Genomic DNA, 27,541 nt, shown 5'->3' with positions numbered 1-27,541 from the left:
AAATAGTTTCCGTTGGCATACCTCTTTTTATCCAGTGGAGTCCTCTGTATGGAATACAGGTCTAAATTTTCGTTTCTGGTTTCCAGACAGGAAAACAAGTTATCACGCTCGCTTCTCTCCAGCATAACTTGAGACAGATCAACCCGTCTGTTATATCCTCGCGATACTTAACCAAGGGAATGGAAGCCAAAGACCTCGTTAACCGCCTTGAAGTTGCCTTGAGTTTCTCAATAATTTCATGTTTCCAATCAACACTTCAGGCTCTCTACAGACTGAGAAAAAAATCTTATATAAACACAGATGGGTATAAACTTTTGCAACGTACTAATATTGTTATTTCTGAACGGACGATTGTATCAGCGTTGCTAACCCTCAAATTTAGTTCCATTCTAAAATAACATTCAAAAACAAACGAATTTAATGAAATAATATCGTGGTCCTCCGTTAACAATACAATCATGGCTCGGGCACAACCTTTTATAATTTTTCATCAAGCTGATTCGAATTGCAACAACCTGTTTTTATTGTATTGTATTTCAGATTCATTTTCGATTTTTCTAATATATGAACACATTTATAGGATCAGTCATCGTCACTTAAAACGATGATTTCTGCGTTATTCCTGTTGTCCATTTGTTCCTCATTGGGATCATCTTGCTCTATTTGTTCTTTATAGCGAACATATTCTTCGAATAAGCTGTCTTCTGATTCCTCCGAGGCGAGATCCTCGTAATCGTAGAAATCTCTGTTATCATCAGTGAATTTATCATCAACTGGTTCATCGGAAAGATGATAATAGAAGAATTCCGGATACGTGTTGTAGTATCTCCTCAGGGAGTGTATATTTTGAATGAATTGAGGGGCTGAGCGCCATAGCGTTAAGATACGTTTGCAGTTATCGATCTTCAATTCCTACAAATTAAAAAAATCCTTGTAATTCGTTGTCTTCGAAGACACTGCCATAGAATACTGAGAAATATCAAAGTATTCGCGAGATAACTGAAAGAAAACTTACTCTCAAATGTATCAAATTATCCATGATGTAGCGAATGCTGTTTATCGTTATTTCCGGAGATTCATTAATGTCCAAATACTCAAGCTGAACTTGCGTTGAAATAATCTTTACGGCCTCATCACTTAAGCGAGTACAATCTCGTACCGTTAATGTTTTTATTCTAGGGCAGTTGTCGAATAGTCTCTGAAGTCCTGTTCGCGATATCTGCAAAGTAAGTGTATGTATTGAATTATTTTATAATTATATATGCTAAAGGTGTGACCGTGTCGTCAATTAGTACGCGAGGGGAAACGGTATAAATATACAGAGGACTGTGGAAAGGGATTTGACTGCAAATAGAGATGTCTAAATTTATCGTTTATTCGATTGTCGATTAATCGTGGGGTCATTTTTAAATATTCGATTCATTCGAATATTCGTCTGTCGGTATTCGATCAATCGAGCGAATATTTATTTCTTGTAATCAAAAAGAACAGACGTTTATAATAAAAAAAATGATGTCATAGTTTTAAAAGTTACATTAAATATAATTTTGAAATAAACATGGTGCAGAATAATGGTTTTTGAATGAAATGGTATTTCAGTATATTGATAAGTTTACCTCGCGATTTTTTGAGGACGATTGAAAAAAGTGCACACAATGAAAATGATGCACAATATTTTTATTGCACCAAAATAATTTTTTTTCTGTTCAAAATTACCTGTTCTTCGAATGTTGTTGAAATAGCTGGTTTGTTTAAATATTTCTGCTTGGTCCCTATAGCTACTAGTTCAAAAGAAATATATTTATAGAATCATTTACCTCTAGTGTGATATATTTTCCATGGCACTCTGAATTTGAATACTACTATTTTAGAACGGAAGCTGAGACCTCCTTCTTCAAGTCAGCATTTTACTCCTGCAGACCCTGTATTCTTCTTCCTAGTCTCCTCCACCACCAGGGAATCATGCTTCAACCGTACATGGTTTAGCATATTCGATGAATTTCGACGAAACACCATGACGGTTAAACAAATTTGGCACTGTATTTTCTGATAAAAATGGTTCTCTTTTTCATTAATCACGATTACTTTTTTTCTCCAAAATATATTCAATATTTTGAAAATTTTTGTCTTATGTTAGTAATATGTAACCGATTACTCGCGGTTGGCTCGAGGTTAGTATTGCAAAGATTCTCATAATTGGGATGTTGCAGTCTCCAGTGTTCTGTATGTGTGGCCGACACGGCATACTTCCTATTGAGGTGCAACTGACCATTAATCAGCAACGCACCCCTAGTCTGTACCTCATATCAATCGTGGTGCATCTCTTTTAACTCGAGGAATTCAGGGTAGAATGGTCACGGGGCGGTACAATCATCAGCTCGTGTAGAGTTGTCATGAACGGTACAACCTTTGGCTCTTGTTGAATGATCAATGGCCTATACAACCTTTGACCTGTGTATCTATACAGAGTATGTGTATGTATTGCCGCGACTGAGTAAAAGTTTATCGATCGGATAGGAGGGATACGATACAGGGAAACAACTGAGGAAACATCATTGAACGGTGCCATCGGCGTTTCTGAGGAACAGGTATAGATGAAGCAGAAGATCAGGATCACGGCTATCTAAGATATCCCGGATGGGGATATCCGATTGTCTGCCAAGTGCCTTCAATGCTCTGGAAAGCTGAGAGCGGGCTGCATGGAACCGGATACGCGATCAGACAACATGCTCGATGTCGTGGTAGCCATCGCCACAATCACAAAGATTGTTTGTTGCGAGCCCAATGCGATAAAGATGCGCTTTTAGGTTGTAGTGATTGAACATAAGCCGAGATATCACGCGAATGAAATCATGACCTACATTCAATCCCTTGAACCATGCACTCGTTGAAACCTTGTTTCAATGATCCCTAGTGCGTAGTATATCGCACCCAGTTCAGCGACATACACGGAACAAGAACCATTGAGTTTGAAAGAGGCACTGGAATTTTCATTGAAGATGCCGAAGCCAGTGGACCCGTTTATAAATGAACCGTCAGTAAAGAACATTTTATCAGATCTAACTTTCCCATATTTTGCCAAAAATATCGGTGGAATAAAATCGGAGAGTAGATGATCTGGGATTCCATGGATTTTTTGTCGCATGGACAGATCAAAAATGACAGAGGAATTGCAAAAGTATGAGAAGCAAACTAGGTTGGAGATGCCCGGTGATGGGTAAGGTACTCATGGTATAAGGACATAAAACTCCACTGAGGAGTCAATTGGAGTAGATTTTCAAAGTTATCAATCACCAATGGATTCATGATCTTGCAACGGATGAGAAATCTGTAAGATAATTCTGTGAACCAAAGAGTAAGCGGAGATACTCCTGCCAAGACTTCGAGACTCATCGTAAGTGTCGAATGCAAACACCCCATGGCTATACACAAGCAACGATATTGTATTCTCTCCAGTTTGAGAATATGAATCCAGGCGGCTAATCGGAAGCAGAAACTGCTATATTCTAACACTGATAATATCGTTGTTTTATAAAGCTTAATGAGGTCTCCTGGGTACCCTACCATGTTCCGGTTATTGTTTGGATAAAATTGATTCTTTGCTGGCATTTCTGTTTCAAATACGCAATGTGTCTCCCCCAGGTACACTTAGAATCAAAATATACACCCAGATATTTGAAAAACATAGAGTGTTGGATCGTTTTGCCGGATAGGTGAAGCTGGAATTGGGCGGGTTCGTGTTTCCTAGAAAAAGCGACCATTTCAGTTTTCTCCGTAGAGAATACGATACCCAGCTTGAGGGCCCACGTAAACAGTTTGTTCAAGGTATCTTGCAGCGATTTTTGTAGAACGACGGGATTAGCGATGGAAATTATTCCATTCTTTGCGAGCAAATACGATTTGGATTTCAGAAGATAGCAGCGCGAGACAATCGTTCGTCCCTTTACCTCGACGGAAGCCAAACTGCGTATTTGACAGCAAATTATTCATTTCGACCCACTTGTCCAAACGAAGTAGAATCATTTTCTCTAACAATTTACGAATACTGGATAACATTGCAATCGGCCTATACGAATTGTGATCGCAATCCGGCTTGTTGGGTTTTCGTATGGCTATCACTCTCACTTGTCTCCAGTCATGCGGGACAATATTCAGCTCCAGAAACGTGTTGAACAAGTTCAGTAAACGCTGTTTTACCATGTCGGGAAGATTCTTCAACAAGTTGAATTTAATCTTGTCCGACCCCGGAGCTGAATTGTTACATGAGGGAAGGGCAATTGAAAATTCCATCATCGAAAAATTCTCATAATCGCTATGAAGCGGAATGTCGCGTACGACGTTGTGTGCAGGAACGGAGTCGGGGCAGACCTTCCTTGCAAAGTTGAAAATCCAACGGTCAGAGTATTCCTCACTTTCATTTGTATGGTTCCAGCCACGCATTTTCTTAACCGTCTTCCTAAGAGTGCTCATAGCGGACTCCCTTGACAAACCATTGACAAACCGCCAATATCCACGCTTTTTTGCTTTAATCAAACCTTTTAGTTTGGCTTCCAGAACTTTTGAAACCATTCTACTAATCCAGTTTTCCTGAATTTTGAAAGCGGACGATTTTTCAAGGTAGACCTTTGAACATTCCTTGTCCCACCAAAGTGATGGAGGACGACGTCGGAAAGTGGTAGCAGGAACACGTTTCTTTTGATCTTGAAGTGCGCTTTCGTAAATCAAACTCAATATAAAGTTATACTTTTCGAGCGGAGGAAGTTCATGCATTGACACAATTGCTTCAGATATTATTTCCGCAAATTTTCTCTAGTCAGTATTTTTCGTGAGGTCATACGCAATATCGACTGACTCACGAGAACCTGATTCATTGGCGATCGATAAAATTTTTGGTAGGTGACCACTACCGTGGGGATCTTGGATTACCTTCCACGTACAATCCAGGGATAATGAAGAAGAGCATAAATCAGTGTGGCACGGTTGTAATCGTAGAGTGACCCCCATGCTGTTCCATGGGAGTTGAAATCACCAAAGATTAGCCGTGGCTCCGACAATGCCTCGATGATATAAAAAAACTGATGGCGGCCTACCTTAGTTCTGGGAGCAATATATATCGAGGCAATGCAGAGGTCTTTGCCATTGATTTGTGTCTGGCAAGCGACAACTTCAATGCCTGTCATCGATGGGAGAGTGACTTTATAGAAGGAGTGACATTTTTTAATCCCCAATAATACACCAACAAACGAGTCATTACGATCGAGGCGAATAATGCTGAAATCGTGGAAAATCAGCTCGTCGCCTGAAAAAAGCCATGTTTCACAAAGTGAAAATACATCACAGCTAGAATTGTGAATTAAAAATTTAAATTGATCTAGCTTAAGGATGGTGCTTCTGCAATTCCACTGTATGACAGTGGTAAATCCTTGACCTCTTGAACTGAATCAGGCATCGAGGGGAATGAACGCTGCTAAAAAGGCACATTTTTCTTTCAAGAATGTTTTCACTACCGGAAGCAAACATAATACTATGCTTTTAAGAGAGTCATTAATATTCAAAGCAATCAAAATGTTGTCCACCAGGTCAGAAAGCGCAAACAAGCCAGCACTTCGATGAACACCTGAATGACATACAGGCAGAGGACCTAGATGACGATGAAAGCGATTACGTTAGTGCAGTAAATAACAAAGATATACCACCCCCAACGATAGGTGAAGTTAGGAATGCCATCAAACAGCTTAAGAACTACAAATCAACTGGCAAAGATGACATCGGAGTGGAACTTATCAAGATGGACCCGGAAAGTTGGTTAGTTTCTGCACCGGCTGATTGTCAGAATTTGGGAAACAGAAATCTTCAAGAAAGGGGACAAACTAGACTGTGAAAACTTTCGTGCAATCACCGTCCTGAATGCCGCCTGCTTTCCCAAATTATCTTCCGACGTCTATCGCTACTGATAAACATATTCGTGGGAGGTTATCAGGCTTCATCGAATGTCGGTCTACTAATGACCAAATCTTCACCTTGCGGCAGATCCTCCAGAAATGCCGTGAGCACAGAGTCCCTACGCACCATCTATTCATCGACTTTAAACCCGCATACGCTTCAATAACATGGAAAGAGCTATGGAGAATCATAGACGAAAACGGCTTCACATGAAGCTGACAAGACTGGTTAAGGCTACGACGGATGGAATACAATGCTGTGTGCGAATATCGGGTGGATTATCTGATTCATTCGAGTCCTGCAGGGGGCTTCGACAAGGTGATGGTCTCTCTTGCCTACTGTTCAACATTGCGCTAGAGGGTGTTATGAGACGAGTGGCGTTGAACTTGCGGGGTACGATTTTCAATAGATCCAGTCAATTCATCTGCTTCGCTGATGACGTAGACATTGTCGGCAGAACATTTGTGATGGTAGCTGAACATTACACCAGACTTAAGCACGAAGCAGAATGAATTGAACTGAAAATCAATGTAACGATCGACGGCGATGAGTTGGAGGTAGTGGACCAATTTGTCTACCTTGGCTCAATGGTAACGTCTGACAATGAAACCAGCCACGAGATCCGGAGACGCATTATCAATGGGAGTCGTACCTACTATGGTCTTCACAAACACTTAAGTTCAAACAAACTTAGCAGTCGTGCGAAATGTTCCCTGTATAAAACGCTAAATAAAAGACCGGTTGTTCTCTACGGGCACGAGACTCGGACAATACTCGAAGAGGACCTGCGAGCACTTGGAGTATTTCAACGGCAGGTGTTAAGAACCATCTTCGGCGGTATACAGGAGGACGGCGTATGGAGGCGAAGGATGAACCACAAGCTCACGCAACTCACCAGCGAACCCAGTGTCCAAAAGTGATCAAAGCTGGAAGGATACGCTGGACAGGACATGTTGCAAGAATATCGGACAACTATCCTGCAAAAATGGTGTTCATCGGGAATCCGGCTGGTACGAGACGACGAGGAGCGCAACGAGCAAGGTGGTTAGACCAAGTGGAGCATGACATGGCGAGCACGGGGTGCCCGCGGATATGGAAAGAGATAGCCACGAACTGAGTTAATTGGAGAAAAAATTGTAAGGGGTTGTATCTAGGACACGACCGCGTGTTTTCGACGTAGAACTACGCAATTACATTATGCAATCCACTTGTTTACCACTTCGAATATTATTTTAGAATGCATCTAAATTATTGTAATAGTTTAGGTTCTAGTTACAAATAAATTTGATGAACGTCCTTTTACGTTTGATAGGATGCCTAGGACTACCAAAATATGTGAACGGAAGATCTCTAGTATCTGAAATGACGATTTTCCCAGGCTTCCCAGTTTAAAAGCGAGCGACAAGCGAGTGCAAAAGTACTCAACACCAAAAAATACCCCCAACTTGCATGTTCCTCCAGGCACATTAATTTGGAAGTCCGTGTTAGGGAAACACAGCTCAGTGGGAAAATACCCCCGACTTGCATGTATAATCGCAAAGTGGTTTTCTATAGATACATCGATTTTGAAGTCTGTTTTGGGAAACCGTAGATCAGGCCAATCAAAACTTGGCAGTTAAGGCGTTTAGATAACGCTTGACATTTTACAGTTGGCCTGATTCTACGCGGCGTGTGAGGTGAGATGACAATTGGCACATCACCATCACGCAACTCTCTTCACTCTATTCCTAACGGGTGTTAAATAAAAAATGAGAATTTTTTCAATACCTTTCAGTAACTCAAATAAAGAGCGTAAAATTTTCTTTCTCCAAGAAAATTGCTCTTTGGGCTCCCTAGAAACAGTAGGCGTGTTTGGCTAGTTTGAATTTAGTCAAAGCAAAGATGGCGTCGAAACAGCACGTGCTCCGCGAACGCATTGTACGGTTCTACGAAACGCATTTCCAGCAAGGAAAAAAGTTCACGGTGGCACATTTTAAGGAATAAAATGTACCTGTCAGTACGGTATATCGTATCCTGGGTTCCCTGAACGTAGAGCGGAAGGTCGGAAGTGGTCGTCCGGTGACGATAATGACGAAGCAGAGGAAGACATCGTTAAAGAAGCTGTTTGACAATAAGGACGCAACCAGCCTGAGTGACGTCGGTCGGAAATATGGCCGCTCCCACGTATTGATCCATCGGACCCTCAAGATGGAAGGAATCGTCTGCAGGAAGAAGACGAGGTCGCCGGAGTACACTAGAGGTGGGCAAAACGGTTCACTTTAATGAACCGTTCAGTGACCAACCGTTCACTTAAGTGAAATAGGTCTTTTGAGCAGTTCACTCACTCTTTTGTACAGTGGCGGGATATGTCGGGATATATTTGTTCGAAATAACTTAGCACAATAGAAAATCAAACTTTGATTTTGAAATTTTAATTTTGTTTGAGTCGTTATTCATTATTTTCAGCATAAACTAGCATTATGCTGCTTTACTTACGATGTATTGCAATAAATGCTATAGCAAAACTGTACCCAAACCGCGAACGTCCATCTCAAAATTATCGAGCACAATATGATATAATATAAAACATATTTCATATTAGCGACGCGAATTTTACTGTTTAACAAGACTGTTTAAATCAACTTTCAGCTTTCAACTATATTTTATAAGTGAGGTAGATTGGCAAAACAACTTACTGAAATATTTACCCTGAACTCCAAAGTATGAAATTTGATAAATAATTTGACAATCCAATTTAAAACCATCGTACCCTGAACGCAACATAAAAAAACGCAACAAGCGTTTTTTATGAAGCGACAATACCGACATATTATTTTTGTTGTTTCATGGGGCTATCGTTTGTTTTCATTCGTTAATTTGAGAACTATTTACCTTGCAGCACCATTCATCTATCACTCGTTCGTTTTCTTTCCTCTTACGCACCGCTTACCGTACACAGTTCGTTCTGAACTGCATGCACAGTTCTGCCTGCAGTCAGTTCGTTCTGAACTGTATACACAGTTCAGTTGGCGGTCAGTTCGTTCTGAACTGTATTATCAGTTCATCATTCACCGTACTAGGTTCGTTCTGAACTGGGTATACAGTTCATATGAACTGTTGCCCAGCAAAAAAGAACGGCAGTTCGTTCACTCTTTTGGGTGAACTCGTTCTTTTGATCAGTTCATGAACGGTTTGCCCATCTCTAGAGTACACGGAGGAGCAGATTGAGACGGTTAAATCACAGTGTCGGTGGATGACCAAAAAATACCGCGGGACGTCTTTCGTTCTGGACGACGAAAGCTATTTTCCGCTGTCCAAAACGCATATTCCAGGAAATGATAATTACTACTCCAGCGACAAGTCATCCATACCGCCTGAAGTGAAATACAAGTTCAAGCACAAGTTTAAAAAAAAGGTTATGTTGTACATCGCCATTTCCGACCGGGGCATTTCAAAGCCTTGATTTAAGCCGAGCGGTCTGGCAATAAACCAACAAATCTATCGAGAAGAGTGCCTGCTGCCGTTCCTGAACGAGCATCACGCGGATGGGAAATACGTCTTCTGGCCGACAAGGCGTCTTCCCATTACGCCAAGAAGACGCTGGCGTTTCTTGAGGAGAAAAGGATACCGTTCGTGCCGAAAGATCGTAACCCAACAAACTTGCCCCAGTGTCGCCCAATAGAGGATTTCTTTGGCTCACTCAGTGCCCTAGTGTATAAAAACAATTGGAGGGCCAAGGACACGAAGCAACTGACTACAAGAATCCGGAAAATGGACGTAAGTGCCGTACAACGTTCTTGTGAGAGCATCGCGACAAAGTTGCGTCGAACAGCAGACCACGGTCCTTACTCAAACATTCACTAACAATTACAAAATACATTATGTTATTAATAAAAAATACTGAAGTCGATGAAAAAAAAAATTTTAATATGTGATTGAAAAAATTCTCATTTTTTATTTAACACCCGTTACAGTCGTATCGGATGCCGTGAGAGGTTCATTTTATGTATGTGAGAGGATGAACAGCAAGTGACGAGGCGTTCATTCTGCTGGTTGCCAAATCTGATCAGAAATGCCACATTCGCACGCATATGTTGACAAATTTGCAAACATTTAACTTTTGTCACAATCTTTTATTCCTGCTGCAGGCTATTTAAAATAGTGACAAATCATCATTGATTCCTTATGATAAACGAAGCTGGCCCGTATGTCAGACATTAGCACATATTTACAAATATTTCAGATTTTTATCGCATATAATCGAGAAAAAAAATATGGCATCCCAGAATTTTATTTGTTCGCTCAAAGAGGTCAGATATTTGTTTTGCTTAGTCAGTACCGTATCTATAGATCTAATTTACCTTGGCCTGTTGTTAGCATAAAAAGTTCGTTGTGTATCAAGACATTCTGCCTAATTTGCAGGTATTTGATTGAGATTTAGTGAAACGGTTGATTGTATCCTGTAATGTTTAACATTTTCGTTTGTTTTGGTCGTAGTTGCTGCTGTTCTCTGCGCTCTCAGTGTTAAATCGTTGCTCTGGATCCGGCTCCGGCGTATACCACGGCTTCTGAAATGGATATGCAGTTCGGTGACGATGACTCGCGGCTAAATAGATGAAACACAAGATCCATGTGATAGATATATTTTAGAGAAAATAAATAGATTTAATGAAATGGAAACAATTCCGGGGTGCTTATTCGTCCGTTGATGGTTAACAGATTCTCTACCTCTTCCACAAAAAAATTCAAACTACTTGCAATTTGTCACTCGCACTGTGAAAATTGAAGATAAATTGTATTTATTGATACATACAATACCATTACTATCGATTCTATACGACCCAAAAAAACACTTATTATTCCTCTTCCAATTTCCATTTGTTTTTATGCGCTGTCGACACTTCAAAACATGTCGACGATTGTCATCTAGAAATCCCAGTTCATGTGACAATCGTCACGTATATTTGAGAGCGGGTATACGGTGAGAGTTCATTCAAGTGAGATTTCTCACGGCTTACGCCTGGTGGAATCGCGTGACATAAGTGACAATTGTCATCTCACCTCACACGCCACGCAGAATCAGGCCGAGTTATTTAATTGTTCATCTCATGAAAAATAGCATTTTATTGATTGTGATAGACGCGTAGAAATATTTTCTATCAATTGATGCAAACATCTTTCGGGTAGTGTTAAGCCAGCGCTACACGATGCTACGAACACCCTCGAATGTTGGACGCTCGATGATTCGACGCATCGTGTAGTCGACTGACGAGTTACGAACCTCCAATGTCGAGTGTCGAATATTCACGTTGGAAGGTAATCCATTCGTTGTGGATTACCTTCCAACGCGAGTGGCACGGGTCCAAGGATTTTTGTCATTCGTTGATTCGACACTCGATGACATTCGATACACCGCTACACGATTCGTCCGAATCTATCTTTGACAGATTGGTTTGTTTACAAGTTTTAGATGAAGGAACTATGAAATTGATTCATAAAATTCAAAATATTCGGCGAAATATTGCAGATTAATAATGTTGATTTCAAGCAATTTTAATTTACTGTCCGATATCAGTACAATTGCTACGGCAGCAATTTCAATACTCGCATCGTCATCCAGTTTCCTAACGTTTTTGATGGTAAATAAAAATAATAAACATTCGATCCACATACTCGCCGATTGTTTGGGCCGATTGCATCAAATCGAACATTCATTTCACCGTGTAGCAGCACATTCGTCACAACATTTGTCGATTCATCGAGTCAAATGTTTGAGTCCAACATTCGAGTGAAACGTTGGACGAATCGTGTAGCGCCCGCATTAGCCCACAAATCGGCAGAACAAATGTATGGGAAAAAGGAAGTTCTTTCAGTTTTCATGAATTTAAACCGTTTAGCAAAGTCGTAGAGTTGATATTTTCTGAGAAATGAACGAATTATTGATTTCTCGGTCTGACAGACCAATGCGCGAGTATAGGAGTGTTAAGCGATATTCTGGTGGTGAAACCCATTCATTTTTCGTGAGGACATCGACAAGACAACATCGTTACTGAACGAGCTGAACGTGCTGGACGAGCTGAACGGCGAGGGATCGCGGGATTCATTACCTGGCCTGACCTGACTTGAAAGACATGCAGTTTGTTTGGAACTGTGAGGGAGGGCAGAAAAGCCGATCCATCATAAGGAGAAGAGAAGACGACCGAGAGAATACCAGCATCGAAAATTGGTTCCGCTTGAGGTATCGAAGCAACTGTCACACGCATACACGCGTGCAACTCTTTACGTTCGCTGGTTATCGAGAAGAATCCGGAAAGAAGTGATCGTTGCTGTAAAATAATCTGCCAGTCCCCCTTGGACTTGGAAATTACATTCAAGAGAAAGAGTTTATTGTAATGTTTTCTATCCATTTAATACTGCGACCAAATACAATTAATTGTGTGATTTTTCAATCAAGTGCAATCAACAGGTGGTTATCGAGTTAGCATTAACCACTGGTGGATTTCGAGAAGAATCGAGGAGAATCCGGAAAGATGTCGTTGCTGCAAAATAATCAGCAAGTTTCCCTTGGAATTGAAAATTACATGCAAGCGAACGAATTTATTTTAATGTTTTCTATCCATATAAAACTGCGACCAAATACATTTAGTTCTGTGATTTTTCAATCAAGTACAATTAGCAGGAAAGTTTCTGAAGATTATTCTTCCCCATCAGTAGGTCATTTTCATATCCAATATTGGATGCATAAAACCTTGTACCTCCAACGTAACGCTCTCGTTTCGAAGTCCCCCAAATATTCATTTATTCATTCATTCAGAATGAATTCAGATTCAACTTCAAACAAATGATCACTAAATCAACGATAGTCCTACGTCACCATTGCGGTTATACCATAGATATAACACACTTCCTGTTTTTTTTTTGGTCATGGCTTTCACATTATTTGACTTCTGGTGTACACGAGCTTATAGATGGACAGTTTAATGATTCTTGTATTGATGAAACATAGTTATCACGACGAAACATCTTTTTTTTTGTGTTTGCATCTCTTTTTTTGGTCGTTTATTGCGTTATCCGCGATTTTCGTGATCCGCGGTGACCTAGCCAGACTATTCCGCGGATAATCGGGGTTCTACTGTATTATTTTCTTCAATATAAAAAATTGTTATGGAGTGCCGAAATTGATTGACGCAAAAATTTCATCAATCTATCTTAAAATAATTGAGCAATAAGCGTTTGAAATCGGACAATTTTCACGATGTGCTCGATTTTCGGTTTTCAATTTGTAGCCCAATGTATTCCCGAAAGACGTAATCCTACGTCAAAAGCACGCAAATACTGCGAGATACGCTTTCTTTGGGGATACTCGATGGTAGGGTGGTTGTAGTGTTATTGGATCCCAGTAGTTCACTTCCGTAGTGGAAAAAGGTCGGCTGGAGGTTACTCGTGCGGCTGGTAGTTCGTTGAATTGTTCCACAAGCTTCGGGCGGGCCTTGAAACAGATGATGCACTGGTGGACGACTACTTTTGCCAGACTTCTGGCCCCTGTGATCCTGTACCGCAGGCGTAAAATTGTAAGCACAAGTTGTGGAGCAGCGTGCCGGTGCTTTAAATGTAAACTGCGAACTAGAAGAGCCGAGAGAGGATGCGAGCCAGGTAGCAAAATATGATGCTTACTGTCGTAAGGCTGTGAGGCGTGAGCAAGACGCCCACCAATCCGGATTAGGCGTTCCGGAGACATGAATGGAGCGAACCACCGAAGACGAGACTTGGGTCTAACGGGGATTTTGCGAGCTGGAGATGATTTCTGCCTTGGGAAAGTTGTTTTGTCCATCGTTCGCAGGCTGCTGGTGAACTCTCGTCGCTAGAAAGGGAGCGCTCAAGGTGCAGTATGTATCCGTTCTTTGTTCGAAGGTGTCTAGAAGTGCGTCCGGCGTGGAACGTATTTCCGTATTGCGCCTAGGGCGTATGATGATGCTTCGGAGGTCCTCCTGAATGTTCGGACCGACCAGTAGGGCGTCATACAGAGATGAACCATTGGGAGTTTTAGTCGATGCGTCAAATACGACCCGAAGTTTCGTGGTCGTACCCTCTTCCCGAATGACTGCGTGGTACTGGAGATGATAGCAGCTTTCAAGCGGTGTCTGGTAGGCCGTGACGCGCCGTATGTGTCCAAGTGACTGGTACTTGTTCATGAAGTCGGTGTATTGATCAGCGATATCGAGTTGGCGATTCAGACGACTCTCGAGCATCCGAAACCGACGAATAGCGTTGGAACGATTATCACCAAGCTGCTCGAGAACGTTGCTTTGTAGTGGTAGGCGAACGATGTACCTGCCGTCCGGGTTGCGAGCTACAGTTTGATGAAAGTGGTTCCCGCGTGCTGTTTCTTCCACCGAATAGCATGATGAGGGAGTGCCTTCCTCGGTGGTCCAGAATCGCTCCATCTGATGATGCAGTTCAGTGACCGTTGTGATGTTAGCTACGTTGGCGACGATCGAAGTGGTTGGCGTTCCGTTGGAGATTTTTCCGGACACCACCCAACCCAGTACGGAGTTGACGAGGAATGGCGACGAGTCTCCAAGTTGGATTCGACCTTTCACCTTGAAGAGGTCAAAGAAAATTTCCGCGCCCAGAATCAAGTCGATCGGATGAGAGCGGTAGAAAGTCGGGTCTGCCAACTGAATGCCAGGAGGGATTTTCCATGCAGATGGATCTATGGACGACGACGGGAGATCGATTCCTTCGTGACCTTCGGAAGTACCACTAACTTCACGGTGGTGGAGTAGTCACTCGTTCTGGAGCGTATGGTGGACACGATTTTGTAGCGCGCGTAGGTTAAGGACTGCCCAATCCCCGAGATTGGCAGCGAGATCTTTTGACGTGGTGGCTTGATCGACTCCGTTACGAAACAGCATTCGCTCTCAGAATCCAGCAGACCCCAGCGATATGAGCTGCCCCGTTGGCATCGACCAAGATGACAATAGCTGTAGCTAGTAGGACGTTCTTGTGACGATTCTTAGATGGAGCGCAGTTAGGCGTATAGTTGAGAGATGCGCTGAAACAAGATTTCGTTTGTTGTTCAGCCGCTGGAGTGGGGACCGATTTCGCGTATTCAGATTCTGTAGCCCTGGAGTGCACAGCGACTACGTTTTCACCCGAGCAGAGTTGAGTGTGATGACGTCCTTTGCATCTTCGCCAAGAGCTAGAAGATGGGCCTGATGTCCCTTTCGAAGGCAGTTACTGCAAAGCTGCAGGCGACGAACGTCTTTCTCCTTTCCCTCCAGATCCAGCTTCGAAAAGGCAGGGCAAAGGTAGACCGGATGATGATCGTGGCAGACGGTGCAGTTTCGACCGCTGTTGGTTGACTGCTGAGAAGCATTGTTACTAACTTCTGGCCGTTGAGTAGGCCGTTTTGGCGTAGCAGGTGGTGGAATTTCTGGAGCCTTCACTTGGATAGTTTGTAGTACTGTCACTCGCCTCTTGATGAAAGTGGTCAGTTCCTGGAACGACACGTTGTCCAGCGCAGAAGAATGCTCCTCCTAGTCTCTCCTCGTGGTCGGGTCTAGTGGAATGCCAAGCATGCGGATAAGGATTATGTCTTAATACTCCGTGCGTTCACCGAGCTGTTAAAGGATCTTCACATTCGCTTCAAATTTCTCGGCCATCGAATGCAATTCCGTCGCAGATTCCCGCTTCAACGAAGGGAAGTCGAATAGAGCATCTACGTAGGTGCGCTTGAACCGGGCAGTGTTCTGATAGTGATTTATCAGAAGTTCCCATGCAATAGGGTAGTACTCGGCGCTGATCGGAAGCGTCTGAATGAGTTTCAGTGCATCGCCAGCGAATGAAGAGCGCAGGTAGTAAAATTTCTGTATGGACGAGAGCTCGACCGAGGAATGAACCAACGAAACAAAAAGGTCATGGAAATTGAGCCACGTGTCAATATTTCCACTAAAAGTAGGCAGTCTGACGTTTGGCAGGCGGACGTGCGACGGTTGTGCAGGAAGGTGGCGAGAATGACTAGCCAGAGACGCGATCGACGTAGTAGGCTGCTTGTTCATGGCTAAATAAACCCCTTTGCTTTGTAGAAAAGCGACTCGAACGCCATCCGCTCCTTCAAGAGTTCGTCCAGAGCGTTATCGTCCAGCAGATCGCTTTGGACGTTATCCAGGTCGGTCCACAGCTTCTGAAGGTGCTCCAGACGAACCGGAACTTCGAAGGAGTCGCTGTCCTCCTGATACTCGTCGAGCGATGATTTCAAGCTCTTGTAGCGTGATTTGAGTCCTTTGATACGGCGTTCGGCGTTCAGGCAGAGTAAGGAGCAAATCTGCAAAACGCAAGACCGCGTAGCTCTCACGGGGAAAATGAACGTTAATGGAAATTTAATTACCTTGTGTAAGGCAATAATGTGCCTTGTATGAATATTTCAAAAGCAGGAACAGAAATGGTCCTCGCTACCCACAGCGAGCTCGTGAATGTTCTAGAACGTTCCGAATGGATCGAATAATGGTGGATCGTAAATTGTAGCACGTGGATACCAGATGAGCGGAGTTTCGACGCTTATCCGGTTCGAAGGACCTGATGCCGGTAGATTATCAAAGCAGCAGACGGGCCGTTCTTCATTCAAGCGAAACGTATCAGGAATCACTTGCAGCCGGTAGCAGAGACAGTATTTCACTTTTATTTCCCTTTATTCAGGTCATCAGAAAACCAAAACGTTCAGGTAGGTATTCAGACTTCACTTCACTATTCATTTAACAACTAGCTTAAATTTACTCCATTTACTAATATAATTTCAGTTGCACAAACTAATTTTTCTTCGCTGTTCACAAAATGGTTGACAGCAGGTGTCGTCGACCGGAAAGAGATGTTGACAGCAGGTGTCGTCGCTTAGAAGGAGTTGACGGCAGGCGTCGTTGAACAGGAAAGAGCGAGTCGACCACGATGTGCTCCTTTTATACCCGTCGTGACGTCATTCATTCGGTTTACGGAAACGTTGAAAGGTCAGTCAAACGCGATACAAACGCATATTCACAACAAACGCTTGTCTGACGAACGAGAGGTTTTAGCTAGCGTAGTAACTCTATCCATCACCAGTTGGCGCTCCTTCGTGTTGTCACGAACACCCTCTTAAAGCCAAAAGAAATTTTCATAATAGGGCCCTTTAATTCAGCATTATTTCTTTCCCCGAAAGCTGACAAGACTGATTCATGCAACGATGAACGGTGTGCGGTGCATTGTGCGAATCTCAGGTGAGAGTCGGAATCATTTGCGACTCACAGGGGACTTTGACAAGGCGATGGACTCTCCTGTCTGCTGGACTCTCCTGTCTGCTCTTCAACCTGGCCCTGGAAGGTGTTATGCGGAGAGCGGGCTTCAACATGCGGGGCACGATTTTTAACAAGTCTAGTCGGTTTATCTGCTTCGCCGACGACGTGGACATAATGCGACGGTAGCCGACTTGTATAACCAACTGAAACACGAAGCAGGGCTGATTGGTCTTGGGATCAATGCGTCTAAGACTAAATACATGCTAGCAGGAGGGACTGATCGCAACAGATTTCTTCTTGGTAGTAGTGTTGTGATCGACGGCGACGAGCAAGAGGTGATACAGGAATTTGTCTACCTTGGCTCGTTGATAACAACTGACAACAACAACAGCCGTGAAATTCGAAGACGTATTGTCAACGGAAGTCGTGACTACTATGGGCTTCGCAAATCCTTGAGGTCTAACAAGCTCCCACCCCGTACGTAGTGTACCATGTACACATCCCTAATTCGACTGGTTATTCTCTATGGGCACGAAGCATGGACGACGCTTGAAGAGGACTCACAAGCGCTTGGTGTATTCGAACGCCGAGAGCTCAGAACAATATACGGTGGTGTACAGAAAAACGGAGTATGGAGAAGGATAATGAACCACGAACTGGCGAAACTCTACGGCGAACCCAGCATCCAGAAAGTCGCCAAGGCTGAACGAGTGCGATGGGCGGGACATGTTGCAAGATTGCCGGACAGCAGCCCTGCAAAGATGGTGTTCGCATCGAATCCGGTAGGAACAAGAAGGAGAGGAGCCCAGCGATCGAGGTGATTGGAACAGGTGGAGTAGGACTTGGCAAGAATCGGTGCAGCCGGGAGTTGGAGAACTGCAGCTATGCATCGAGTGCATTGGCGGAACAATGTTGTGAATAAGATCCTATCTCTTCAAGGGATGTACCATCATTGTAAATAAAAATTCAGCATTATGTTCTTTATTAGATTTTCCTTCAAAAACGGAAATCGTATTGAGGTAAAAGTTTCATCGACTCCGAAATATACAGGTATGTATTTCAGAAATACAAGAAAGCAAACAGCATCAAAGTTTAGTACTATTTGAGCTCTTTTTATCAAACGATCGATTGTGTGACACAAGAGTCTTATCGGCACAACATTAGTTTTTTTTTGTCATTAGCTCAATATCAGTAGCGAGGCGTAATGAGCATTACAGGTTGATAGGAAAATTTCCTGAACAAGGTCTTCTAATTATATGACTCCCACTGAATTGTAGTTTTTTATATTTATTTTTTGAATGTGTAACGTCGGTATGTAAATGAAGATATTACTTACCTTTCTATTCCCTGTTATGCTAAACGAGCGAAGGAACGGTATGTTTATATGCATAATTGTTTGGTCAGTTATCGCATTGCAGAAACATATTGTTATTGACGTCAGCTGTTCTAGTGATTTTATCGAATCGAACAACGGAACGAAAGTAGTTCGAGAACTACATTGAATGTCGATCGCTTCGAGTTTTGGCAGGTGCATATTGATTGAGCCCAAAATTCTATTGCAATACGCCAATGATAACGCTGATAATCCAATTCTTTTCAACATTCTACATTTTTTGTATACATTTTGCAGTAACATGCCAATCATTTCTTCGGTGTGTAACTCTAGTTCTTCTAATTTTGTAAATTCCATTTGCTCAAATATCTCATTTATTTCCATTCGAACCGAGAGATGTAACATCTGAAAAGAGAAGTCAAGAATTGTGGTATAAATCGGGATGGAAAGTTATTTTAAAAATCTGGCACATAAAATAGGTTGTGCTAAAGTAGTTATAGTCAATCTCATAGTCTGGTGCCAGACAATTTGACAATTTGGTCAAAAAATCATTAAAAGGGTTCGCAAATTCATGTTGAATTCACGTGCCGTCAGACTCAGTACTTCCGAAAGATGTGTTAATAACTAGACTGATCAAATAGTTCAGAAACAAAAACGGGACACGTAAACCAAAAAAAAAAAAAAATAAAATGCCATGTTTTGAAAAATGTTATGAATGAGTGAATAAAAACGAGAATAAAGCCAAACAATTAAATATTTTTAGATTTACCTGCTTTGTTCTCTACAAAGAGTTTTTTTCGTTCACATTTTTTCGAAATTTTATCATAAAAATTGTCACACTTGAGATCGAAGTGTTTCACAATTGAGAGGCTCGCGGCAAAATGGAGTCAACTTCATTTTTTTAAACTTCGAGTAAATCGCAAAAAACCGTCTCCTTTTTGCACCGCAACGTTGAAGGAGGCAACTACAAATTATTTCGTAGCTTCGCTAGGAGTGCTCCAAATAGATTTTCCTCTACGTCATTCGACCCGGGCCGTTTTTTTACTTACGTAGCTTTTAAGATTTTCTTAAGATTTTCAACAGGATTCAAGTCTGGAGAGTAAGCCGGCAAGTTAAAAAAAATAAGTTGTTGGTCCTTCATCCCTTTGTTAAGTTTCCTTGCTGGTATGAATAGTAGCATTGTTTTGCTGGAATGTGAATTTTTTGTGACGATATCAACGCAAAAAAGGTAGGAGGGAGGATTTCTGAACATGTATGTAATCTTTTTTTTTTTTATCCAAAATATATATTTTATTAAGGCTCATATGGCGTCAGCCTAACGGGGCCGGGATTTCAATATTTTGACAATGTTTGCTTAGACTATGTTAGTAATATGTAACCGATTACTCGCGGTTGACTCGAGGTTAGTATTACAAGTGTTCTCATAATTGGTATGTCGCAGTCTTCGATGCTCTGTACGTGTGCCCGACACGGGATACTTCCTATTGGGATGCAGCTGACCATTAATCAGCAACGCCCCCCTAGTCTGTACCCCATATCTAGCGTGGTGCGTCTTTCTCGACTCGAGGAATCCAGGATAGAATGGTCACTAGCCGGCGCAATCATCAGCTCGTGTAGAGTTGTCATGAGCGGTACAACCTTTGGCTCTTGTTGAATAATCAGTGGACTGCACAACTTTCGGCCCGTGCATCTGTAAAGAGTGTGTGTATGTATTGCCGCGACTAAGTAAAAGTTTATCGATCGGATAGGAGGGATATGAAACGGGGGCACAACGAAGGAAACATCATTAAACGTTGACATCGGCGTTTCTGAGGAACAGGTATAGATGAAGCAGAAGATCAGGATCCCGGCTACCTAAGATATCCCGGACGGGGATATCCGATTGTCTGCCTTGTGCTCTCAGTGCTCTAGAGAGCTGAGAGCGAGCAGCATGGAACCGGATACACGACCAGACAACATGCTCGATGTCGTGGTAGCCATCGCCACAATCACAAAGATTGTTTGCTGCGAGCCCAATGCGATAGAGATGCGCGTTTAGGTTGTAGTGATTGGACATGAGCCGAGATATCACGCGAATGAAATCACGACATACATTCAATCCCTTAAACCAAGCACTCGTCGAAACCTTAGGGATAATCGTGTGTAACCAACGACCGAACTCATCACAACTCCACATGCGCTGCCAACTTACGAGCGTATACTGACGAGGAATGTGGAAAAATTCATTATAAGCAATTTTCCTTTCAAAAAGTGTGCCTTCTAAAGCGCCCACCTTAGCTAGCGAGTCCGCTTTCTCATTCCCCGGAATCGAGCAATGAGAGGGAACCCATGCTAAGGTAATCTTGAATAATTTTTCGACCAAAACACTCAACTCAAATTATTCTTGTTAGGAAATAAGATGAGCGTTTATCAACTTTCATTGAGCGGATTGCCTCTATTGAGCTGAGACTGTCTGGAAAAATAAAATAGTGGTCGATGGGCAATGTTTCAATGATCCCTAATGCGTAATATATCGCACCCAGTTCAGCGACATACACGGAACAAGGATCTTTGAGTTTGAAAGAGGCACTGGAATTTTCATTGAAGATGCCGAAGCCAGTGGACCCGTTTATGAATGAACCGTCAGTAAAGAACATTTTATCAGATCTAACTTTCCCATATTCTGCCGAAAATATCGGCGGAATATAATCGGAGCGTAGATGATCTGGGATTCCATGGATCTTTTGTCGCATGGACAGATCAAAATTGACAGAGGAATTGCAAAAGTATGGGAAGCAAACTTGGTTGGAGATGCCCGGTGAAGGGTGCACTTAATGGGTAAGGTACTCATGGTATAAAGACATAAAACTTGACTGAGGAGTCAGTTGGAGTAGATTTTCGAAGTTATCAATTACCAATGGATTCATGATCTTGCAACGGATGAGAAATCTGTAGGATAATTCTGTGAACCGAAGAGTAAGCGGGGGTACTCCTGCCAAAACTTCGAGACTCATCGTATGTGTCGAATGCAAACACCCCATGGCTATACGCAAGCAACGATATTGTATTCCCTCCAGCTTTGTATGTAATCTTTGAATGATGTGAAAGCTCTCTTGAGCTTTCCGTTTGCCCAGAATTCCGCCCAAATCATGCACGAGCATCCACCAAAATTCCTAGTTGAAAAATACTGTTCCTTCTTCCGTAAATCACGCCAGTATCCGTTGAAACTATCAGGACCATCCAAATTGAACTTTTTCCGTTTGTGAAGATAACCTATACATTGAAGAACTTTTCGTTATGGTATATAGCAAAATGTATTCTTTTGGAAACTTTTTTTTTTCACAACATACCATGTCCCACTGTCAGTTCATGTGAGATTTGGCATAACTCAGACGTCTTCGGATGTGAGACGGTGTAAGATGAGGAGCATTATCCTTTTAAATACTCTTCATGTGACGATTTTTTACCAAAACTCGACAAATTGTCACTTGAGTAACATTTGAATTGAATTATTGCTTTATTTGCATAAGCGATTTTGAGGTATTCTAAGCTGTTCTACTTGATGGGATCGTCCAATCCGACGAGCAGTTTCTCTAATACAAACATTTTGTTGGTGAAATGCATCGATTTGTCTTTCTTCTCCTTCCGTGAGCACTTTTCCCTTCGGCATTTTCCAGATTTATTGATCAAAACAACTAAAACAACGGAAAATTTAACTGGTCTTATAGAAACATGACACTTCAAAAATACAAAATCGATTACGCTCTGCGCTTGCACACACACATATGAAAATCATGCAGTGTACGATAGTCACCAATACCTACACACTAGAATATAAATTGAAACATTGTTTGTTTACAATGACCCGAAGCAGCAAGATCACCTGGTCTTAGAGAAGTTGGACAGAGTGTATGTTATGTGGGTTCGCGTGTCAGTCGCAAAACCGCCTTCAACTAGGATTGCATTTGCGCTAATCTTGATCATATTGAATCATTATTGAGAACTCCCAAATATACGTCTTCTTAAAAGTTATCGATCTTCGTGTGTGATTGTCCTTATATCCTTATATTTTCCTTTTCCTTTTCCTTCGCGAGAAATTAAATCCCTTCTTACTAACAATAGAATAAGGTGAAATGTAAATACATATTAGATATAAGATAGGCTTAAGAATTGAGTATGATGAATGTGAGTGCGAATGTGAGTGTGAACATTGTCAACATATCCTTATATCCCTTCCTTTTCCTGAAAAAAATGTCACCCTTCTAAACTCGAGCAAACCGCGAGTAATCGGTTCTCTACTTCATTAACACTAGAATTAATGAAAAATGATTATATATACTTGTAACAATACAGATAGGAGTTGGCTCCTTTAAACTTATGTAACTGAGCCTGTAAAAATAAACGATTTAATAAAAAAAAAAATTATTGAGAATAACAGAAAGAGCTTATTTCGTTTATTTAGTCACCAAGAAATTAAATGTCGTTCTGGAATTTTGTGTGTTTTGATCATTCTCACCGTGCATGGTACATACACTCCAGAATTCGTAAGTTTCGGATATTTGCGTGTGAAAACGAGACCCTGTTACCCGTCGCCCATGCAGTACTTCAAGTGTTGGGCCTTCGGACATACAAAAGGAAAATGTTCCCAGACAGCCACTTGCGGTACTTGCTTCGGAAATCACGAACCTCCAGCGGAGGGCAGTAGATGTCTGCGGCCCGTACTTTGCAGAAATTGCGGATCAGTAGAGCACAACCTTGCTTCCCGCTCCTGTCCGAATTACCGCAAAGAGAACGAAATACAAAAGATCAAGGTGAACCGCGACGTCGACTATCGCACAGCACGCTCCATCTTTGATGCAGAAAATTTCCGACCGTTAACCTATGCAAACGCTGTTCGGAAGAGAGGAGGACTTGATTATACGGTGACTCACGAAGCAATCACGGACCAACGAATCAATGAAAGCAATCGCACAAAAAGACATAATTATCGCTAATATGGCTGCCTGCGTTGAAACGCAGCGCGCAGAAACTACCAAAAAACGAAGAGGTTTTCAGATCGTTGGTCTCTATAATGGACCAGTTGATACACCCCTGTGGCTCTGGAGCAGCGTTTGACCAGAGAGAACAAACCATCGACACATTCGTGGAGACGATCTGGCGTAGTGGTAACATCCATGCCTCTCACGCTAAAGGTCACGAGTTCAATTCTCACTCCCGACATTCTTCCAAAAATGGAAGTAGAAGTGACGAACCAGCCAAATGAGTTGAAAGTCACTATAATACAGATAAAAAAACCATCGACACACTACAAAAGGAAATCGTCGTCGCCAGATCCCAGTTGACTCGAACTAACAGCATCGGAACATCCGGTACAGCGCATTCCGTCAGACCGATTCTCAAACCTACAACAAACACGCAGATTTCCACTCCGCCTGCCACAACTGTTCGTGCTCTTGAACCCATTGCAGAAGAAAAGGAGGATTCAACTCCTCAAGACACCAGGCTGGACTTCTGCTCAGATGCCAACAGTGATACGGACGAACATAATCCCTTCCTACGAGAAACATAGATTCTCCACTCAGCGAACCACCTAAGGACACTCGACGTAAAGTGTGGTCAACAGACAAACAGCCTGCCCGACCGTCGGCCAGCCCTCGGACATCCAATCGCGGGCCAAGAAATACGAAAACAATAAACTGATATACATGCTGGGAACCTAATTTCTGCGATAACCTCTTTTTCAACCCGGAGATCACAGTTCCTTCCCTTTCGCGACAAGGGGAATAAGAACCCCTAGAGTCTCCGGACAGCACGGACGTCCCCTTACTGGTCTGGGGCCATGGAAGACGGACGTCCGAGCCTACAACCGCATCCAGGAGAATAATTAAAACAGAAACAGACAGTATTGAGACTCCGTAAAACGAAAAGTGCAAATTGAATGTAACTTTATGTTAAATGTTTTATTTATTTTATATTATTTTGTGTTAAAAGGAATTGTACGGCAACTTTAGCTGCCGTCGCTAAAGAGATGAACCAGCCCAGGTGACTGAAAAACTCTCAAATAAAGAATAAAAAAAGATAAGCTAACAACATGAAGTAGAAATTTTCATTTAAATTTTTATAATTTTACACTGCACTTGATCCTTCTGATCTGCTAGAGAATAATTTACCTCCCAAGCACTAATACCGCCACCAGACGTCAACACTGTAGATTTGTCACCGCAAATATGAACAAATCAGACTATATAACGCACACCAATAAACCGCCTCGTTCGTGAACCCGAAAAGGTTTTTTTTTACAGAGTCAGTTAGGAATTAACCCAGTTTCAAAAACGAATTCGCTATATATAAGCACAATTGACAGACCTGTCTGTTTACTATTATAATATTGGTTTCACGAGATATGTACTTATTTACCATTAAAACACTAAATTTCCAAAGACGGATGACCATCGGGTTAAAGTCCCTTAAAACCAGTCTTCAGAATGCAACTCGGTGCTGATGTGCAACAAGATTTTTGTACCCTTTTGAGCTCCCACTCCTTGTGCGCCGTGGGCGCAAGCCCAGTTTGAAGCTGAGTTTTACGCTGAAACTCGCGCCCTGCTTACGCGCCGTGCTGCGCGCTTGAATCTGGATTGCTCTCTCTGTTGAGAGATTTTTCTTCACACAAGCGTATACGGTTTAAATGGAGGCGCGCTGTTGTTTTTATGCTTTGCTTAAAACCTAAGTGGTGCGGACTCAATCCACTTCATTCTCAAGCAAATTCATGCATGTTTTCAAGCGATTTCTTGCAATAAATTCTCAGACCACCGGAGATGCCAGATTTACAAATATGTTTGTAAATTTACAGACATATCCGTAAAACATTCATCACATCTATTCATCACATTAAAAATATTTGACTCACCATATGACATTTTTCCATAGTTTTAATACAGAAAAGTTATTATATTTAGTATATATCAATACACATGACGTTAGACCAGCGATACTCAACTTGCGGCCCAGCAGTCCTTCTGGTTGGCCCATCTGGTGTGTATGAACTTTTGCCTTGACATCATTGCAGACGAAAGAGAGGATACGGTTATTCACAATTAATGAAAAATTGCATTCTCTGCAGGTAAGGAAAAATCTTGAACGAAAATTGTCTCTGATAAATATTTTCTGTTCTAGATAAGATTGTTTTGCTGAAATGCAAGGAGATTTATTGAAAAATAGTTAAGTTAGGGTCAGGACTATGTCTTCTAAGTATTTAAACAACATCGAATAAAAATTTTCATTCTATTTTTAACAACTTACATTTGCTTTCGCGTCTGCTTATGACGAAATATGGGTTACTGTTCGATATTGTTACGACAGACATGGTTCATGGCCGTGTGGTGATCTAAAACTTGTATAGCCTTGCATGGCGGATGGAAAGTATACACTGCATTTTCTTATAAATTTCATCAACGACAAGACCGCAAGCCTTGGTGGATATCGAATATATCAACGGTGAAATACTGTTTTTTATAAAAATTAACAACGCGTATGTATGTGTATGTATGTATGTGTAGATCGTTGAAACATTTAAACACATTACAGGACATAAGTTATTAAGTGGTCCGAAAAATAATTTTTTTCCACTTTTTCCCAAAAATGACAAATGAAAATTAATAACTTTTGAATCACTGAATCGATTTAGATGATCGACATATAAAATTGACCTAGCCTTTTATTAAAAAATATTTAACTTGCGAAAAAAATAATTATATTTTAGTAATTATTGATTGTAGTCGTTTTTTATTTTTTTATGACTTTCGACTAGAGGGCGCTATATTTTTTTATATTTTTTCTTGAAAGCTGAGGATTTTTTACACAACATATCTCGATATCAGGGTTGCTATTTTTTCGTTTTTTAGATATGATTTTAAAAAAAATCATTTTTCCCCATTTGTCCAAAAATAACTTTCTGCAAAAAATCATAACATTTGAACTACTGAACCGATTTAGATGATCGATATATTAAATTGAAGCCAATAAGCAAAATTCACACTTGCGAGAAGATTGGATTCTAGTAGCATAGGTCTAGTTTAGTCACATATGAATATTGATCGAAGACTTAAAACATGTTAAATTTACAAAATTCTAACTTAAAAACGATAATTATAGCATCTCTGATATCGAGATATGTTAGGTAAATAATCCTCAGCTTTCCATAAAAAATATAAAAAAATATAGCGCTCCTATCTTTAACCGAGAAAACTATGAAAAACTAACTAAATCAATAATTACAAAAACAAAATTAAATTTTTTGCGCAAAAGTAATATTTTTTCAAAGAAAAATAACTCGTAAGCTTCAATTTGATATGTCGATGATATGAATCGGTCCAATAGTTTGAAAGTTATGACTTTTTGTAGTGGGAAAAATGGGGAAACATTGTTTTTCGAACCATCGATTAGTTTTGAAAAATCATATTTCAAAAACGAAAAAAATAGCATCTCTGATATCAAGATATTTTATGTAAAAAATTCTCAGCTTTCAATCCATATTAAAAATAGGATCCATATTATATGCAAGTTAAATATTTCTCAATTAAAGCTCATTGGCTTAAATTTGATATGTCGATCATCTAAATCGGTTTAGTGGTTCGAAAGTTATAAATTTTTGATAAAAGTCATTTGGGAAAAAGTGGAAAAAAATGATTTTTGGGATCACCCTAAAATGGAAATGGGCACCCTAATGACAAATTAAAAAAATACGAGTTTAATGTTTTGCGATAAAGAACAAAATTACCACTTTTGACGAAGATCTGAGAACCACTATATTAGTTTGGCATGGAATGGCACGGCACGTACCATGGCACGACAAAATTCTGTACCATTTGGTACGGCACAAGGCTGTGCCATGGTACACTTGACACGGTTGGCACAGCTGGTACAGTTGGCACACATTGGCACAGATGGCACAAATGGTACAGCTGGCATGTTTGGTACAAATGGCAAAAATCTACTTGACTATCACAAACCATCATCTTTCAATGGATACGCGTCAAAA

At 41.3% G+C, this 27,541-nt stretch overlaps 1 protein-coding gene across 3 annotated transcripts in view; it reads right to left on the bottom strand.

Annotated features, from left to right (window-relative positions):
- Positions 1-516: 516 nt before the first annotated feature.
- Positions 517-27,541, bottom strand: part of LOC129779374 (F-box/LRR-repeat protein 2-like) — a 31,699-nt gene continuing 4,674 nt past the window's right edge. For 2 of the 3 annotated variants that reach the window (XM_055786803.1, XM_055786804.1), the window contains 3 exons: positions 18,529-18,930; positions 1,016-1,219; positions 517-912 (listed from right to left, as the gene is read on the bottom strand). In XM_055786803.1, coding sequence (XP_055642778.1) covers positions 583-912; positions 1,016-1,219; positions 18,529-18,930 — 936 coding nt within the window. In that variant the 3' untranslated portion in view covers positions 517-582. Of the gene's footprint in view, positions 913-1,015; positions 1,220-10,283; positions 10,529-18,528; positions 18,931-27,541 lie in introns of those variants that run through there. The other variant, XR_008743637.1, reaches the window with a different exon arrangement.

The sequence above is a fragment of the Toxorhynchites rutilus genome, chromosome 3, assembly GCF_029784135.1.
Source record: "Toxorhynchites rutilus septentrionalis strain SRP chromosome 3, ASM2978413v1, whole genome shotgun sequence".
Classification (NCBI taxonomy): domain Eukaryota; kingdom Metazoa; phylum Arthropoda; class Insecta; order Diptera; family Culicidae; genus Toxorhynchites; species Toxorhynchites rutilus.
This window is presented reverse-complemented; position numbering and strand designations above follow the sequence as displayed.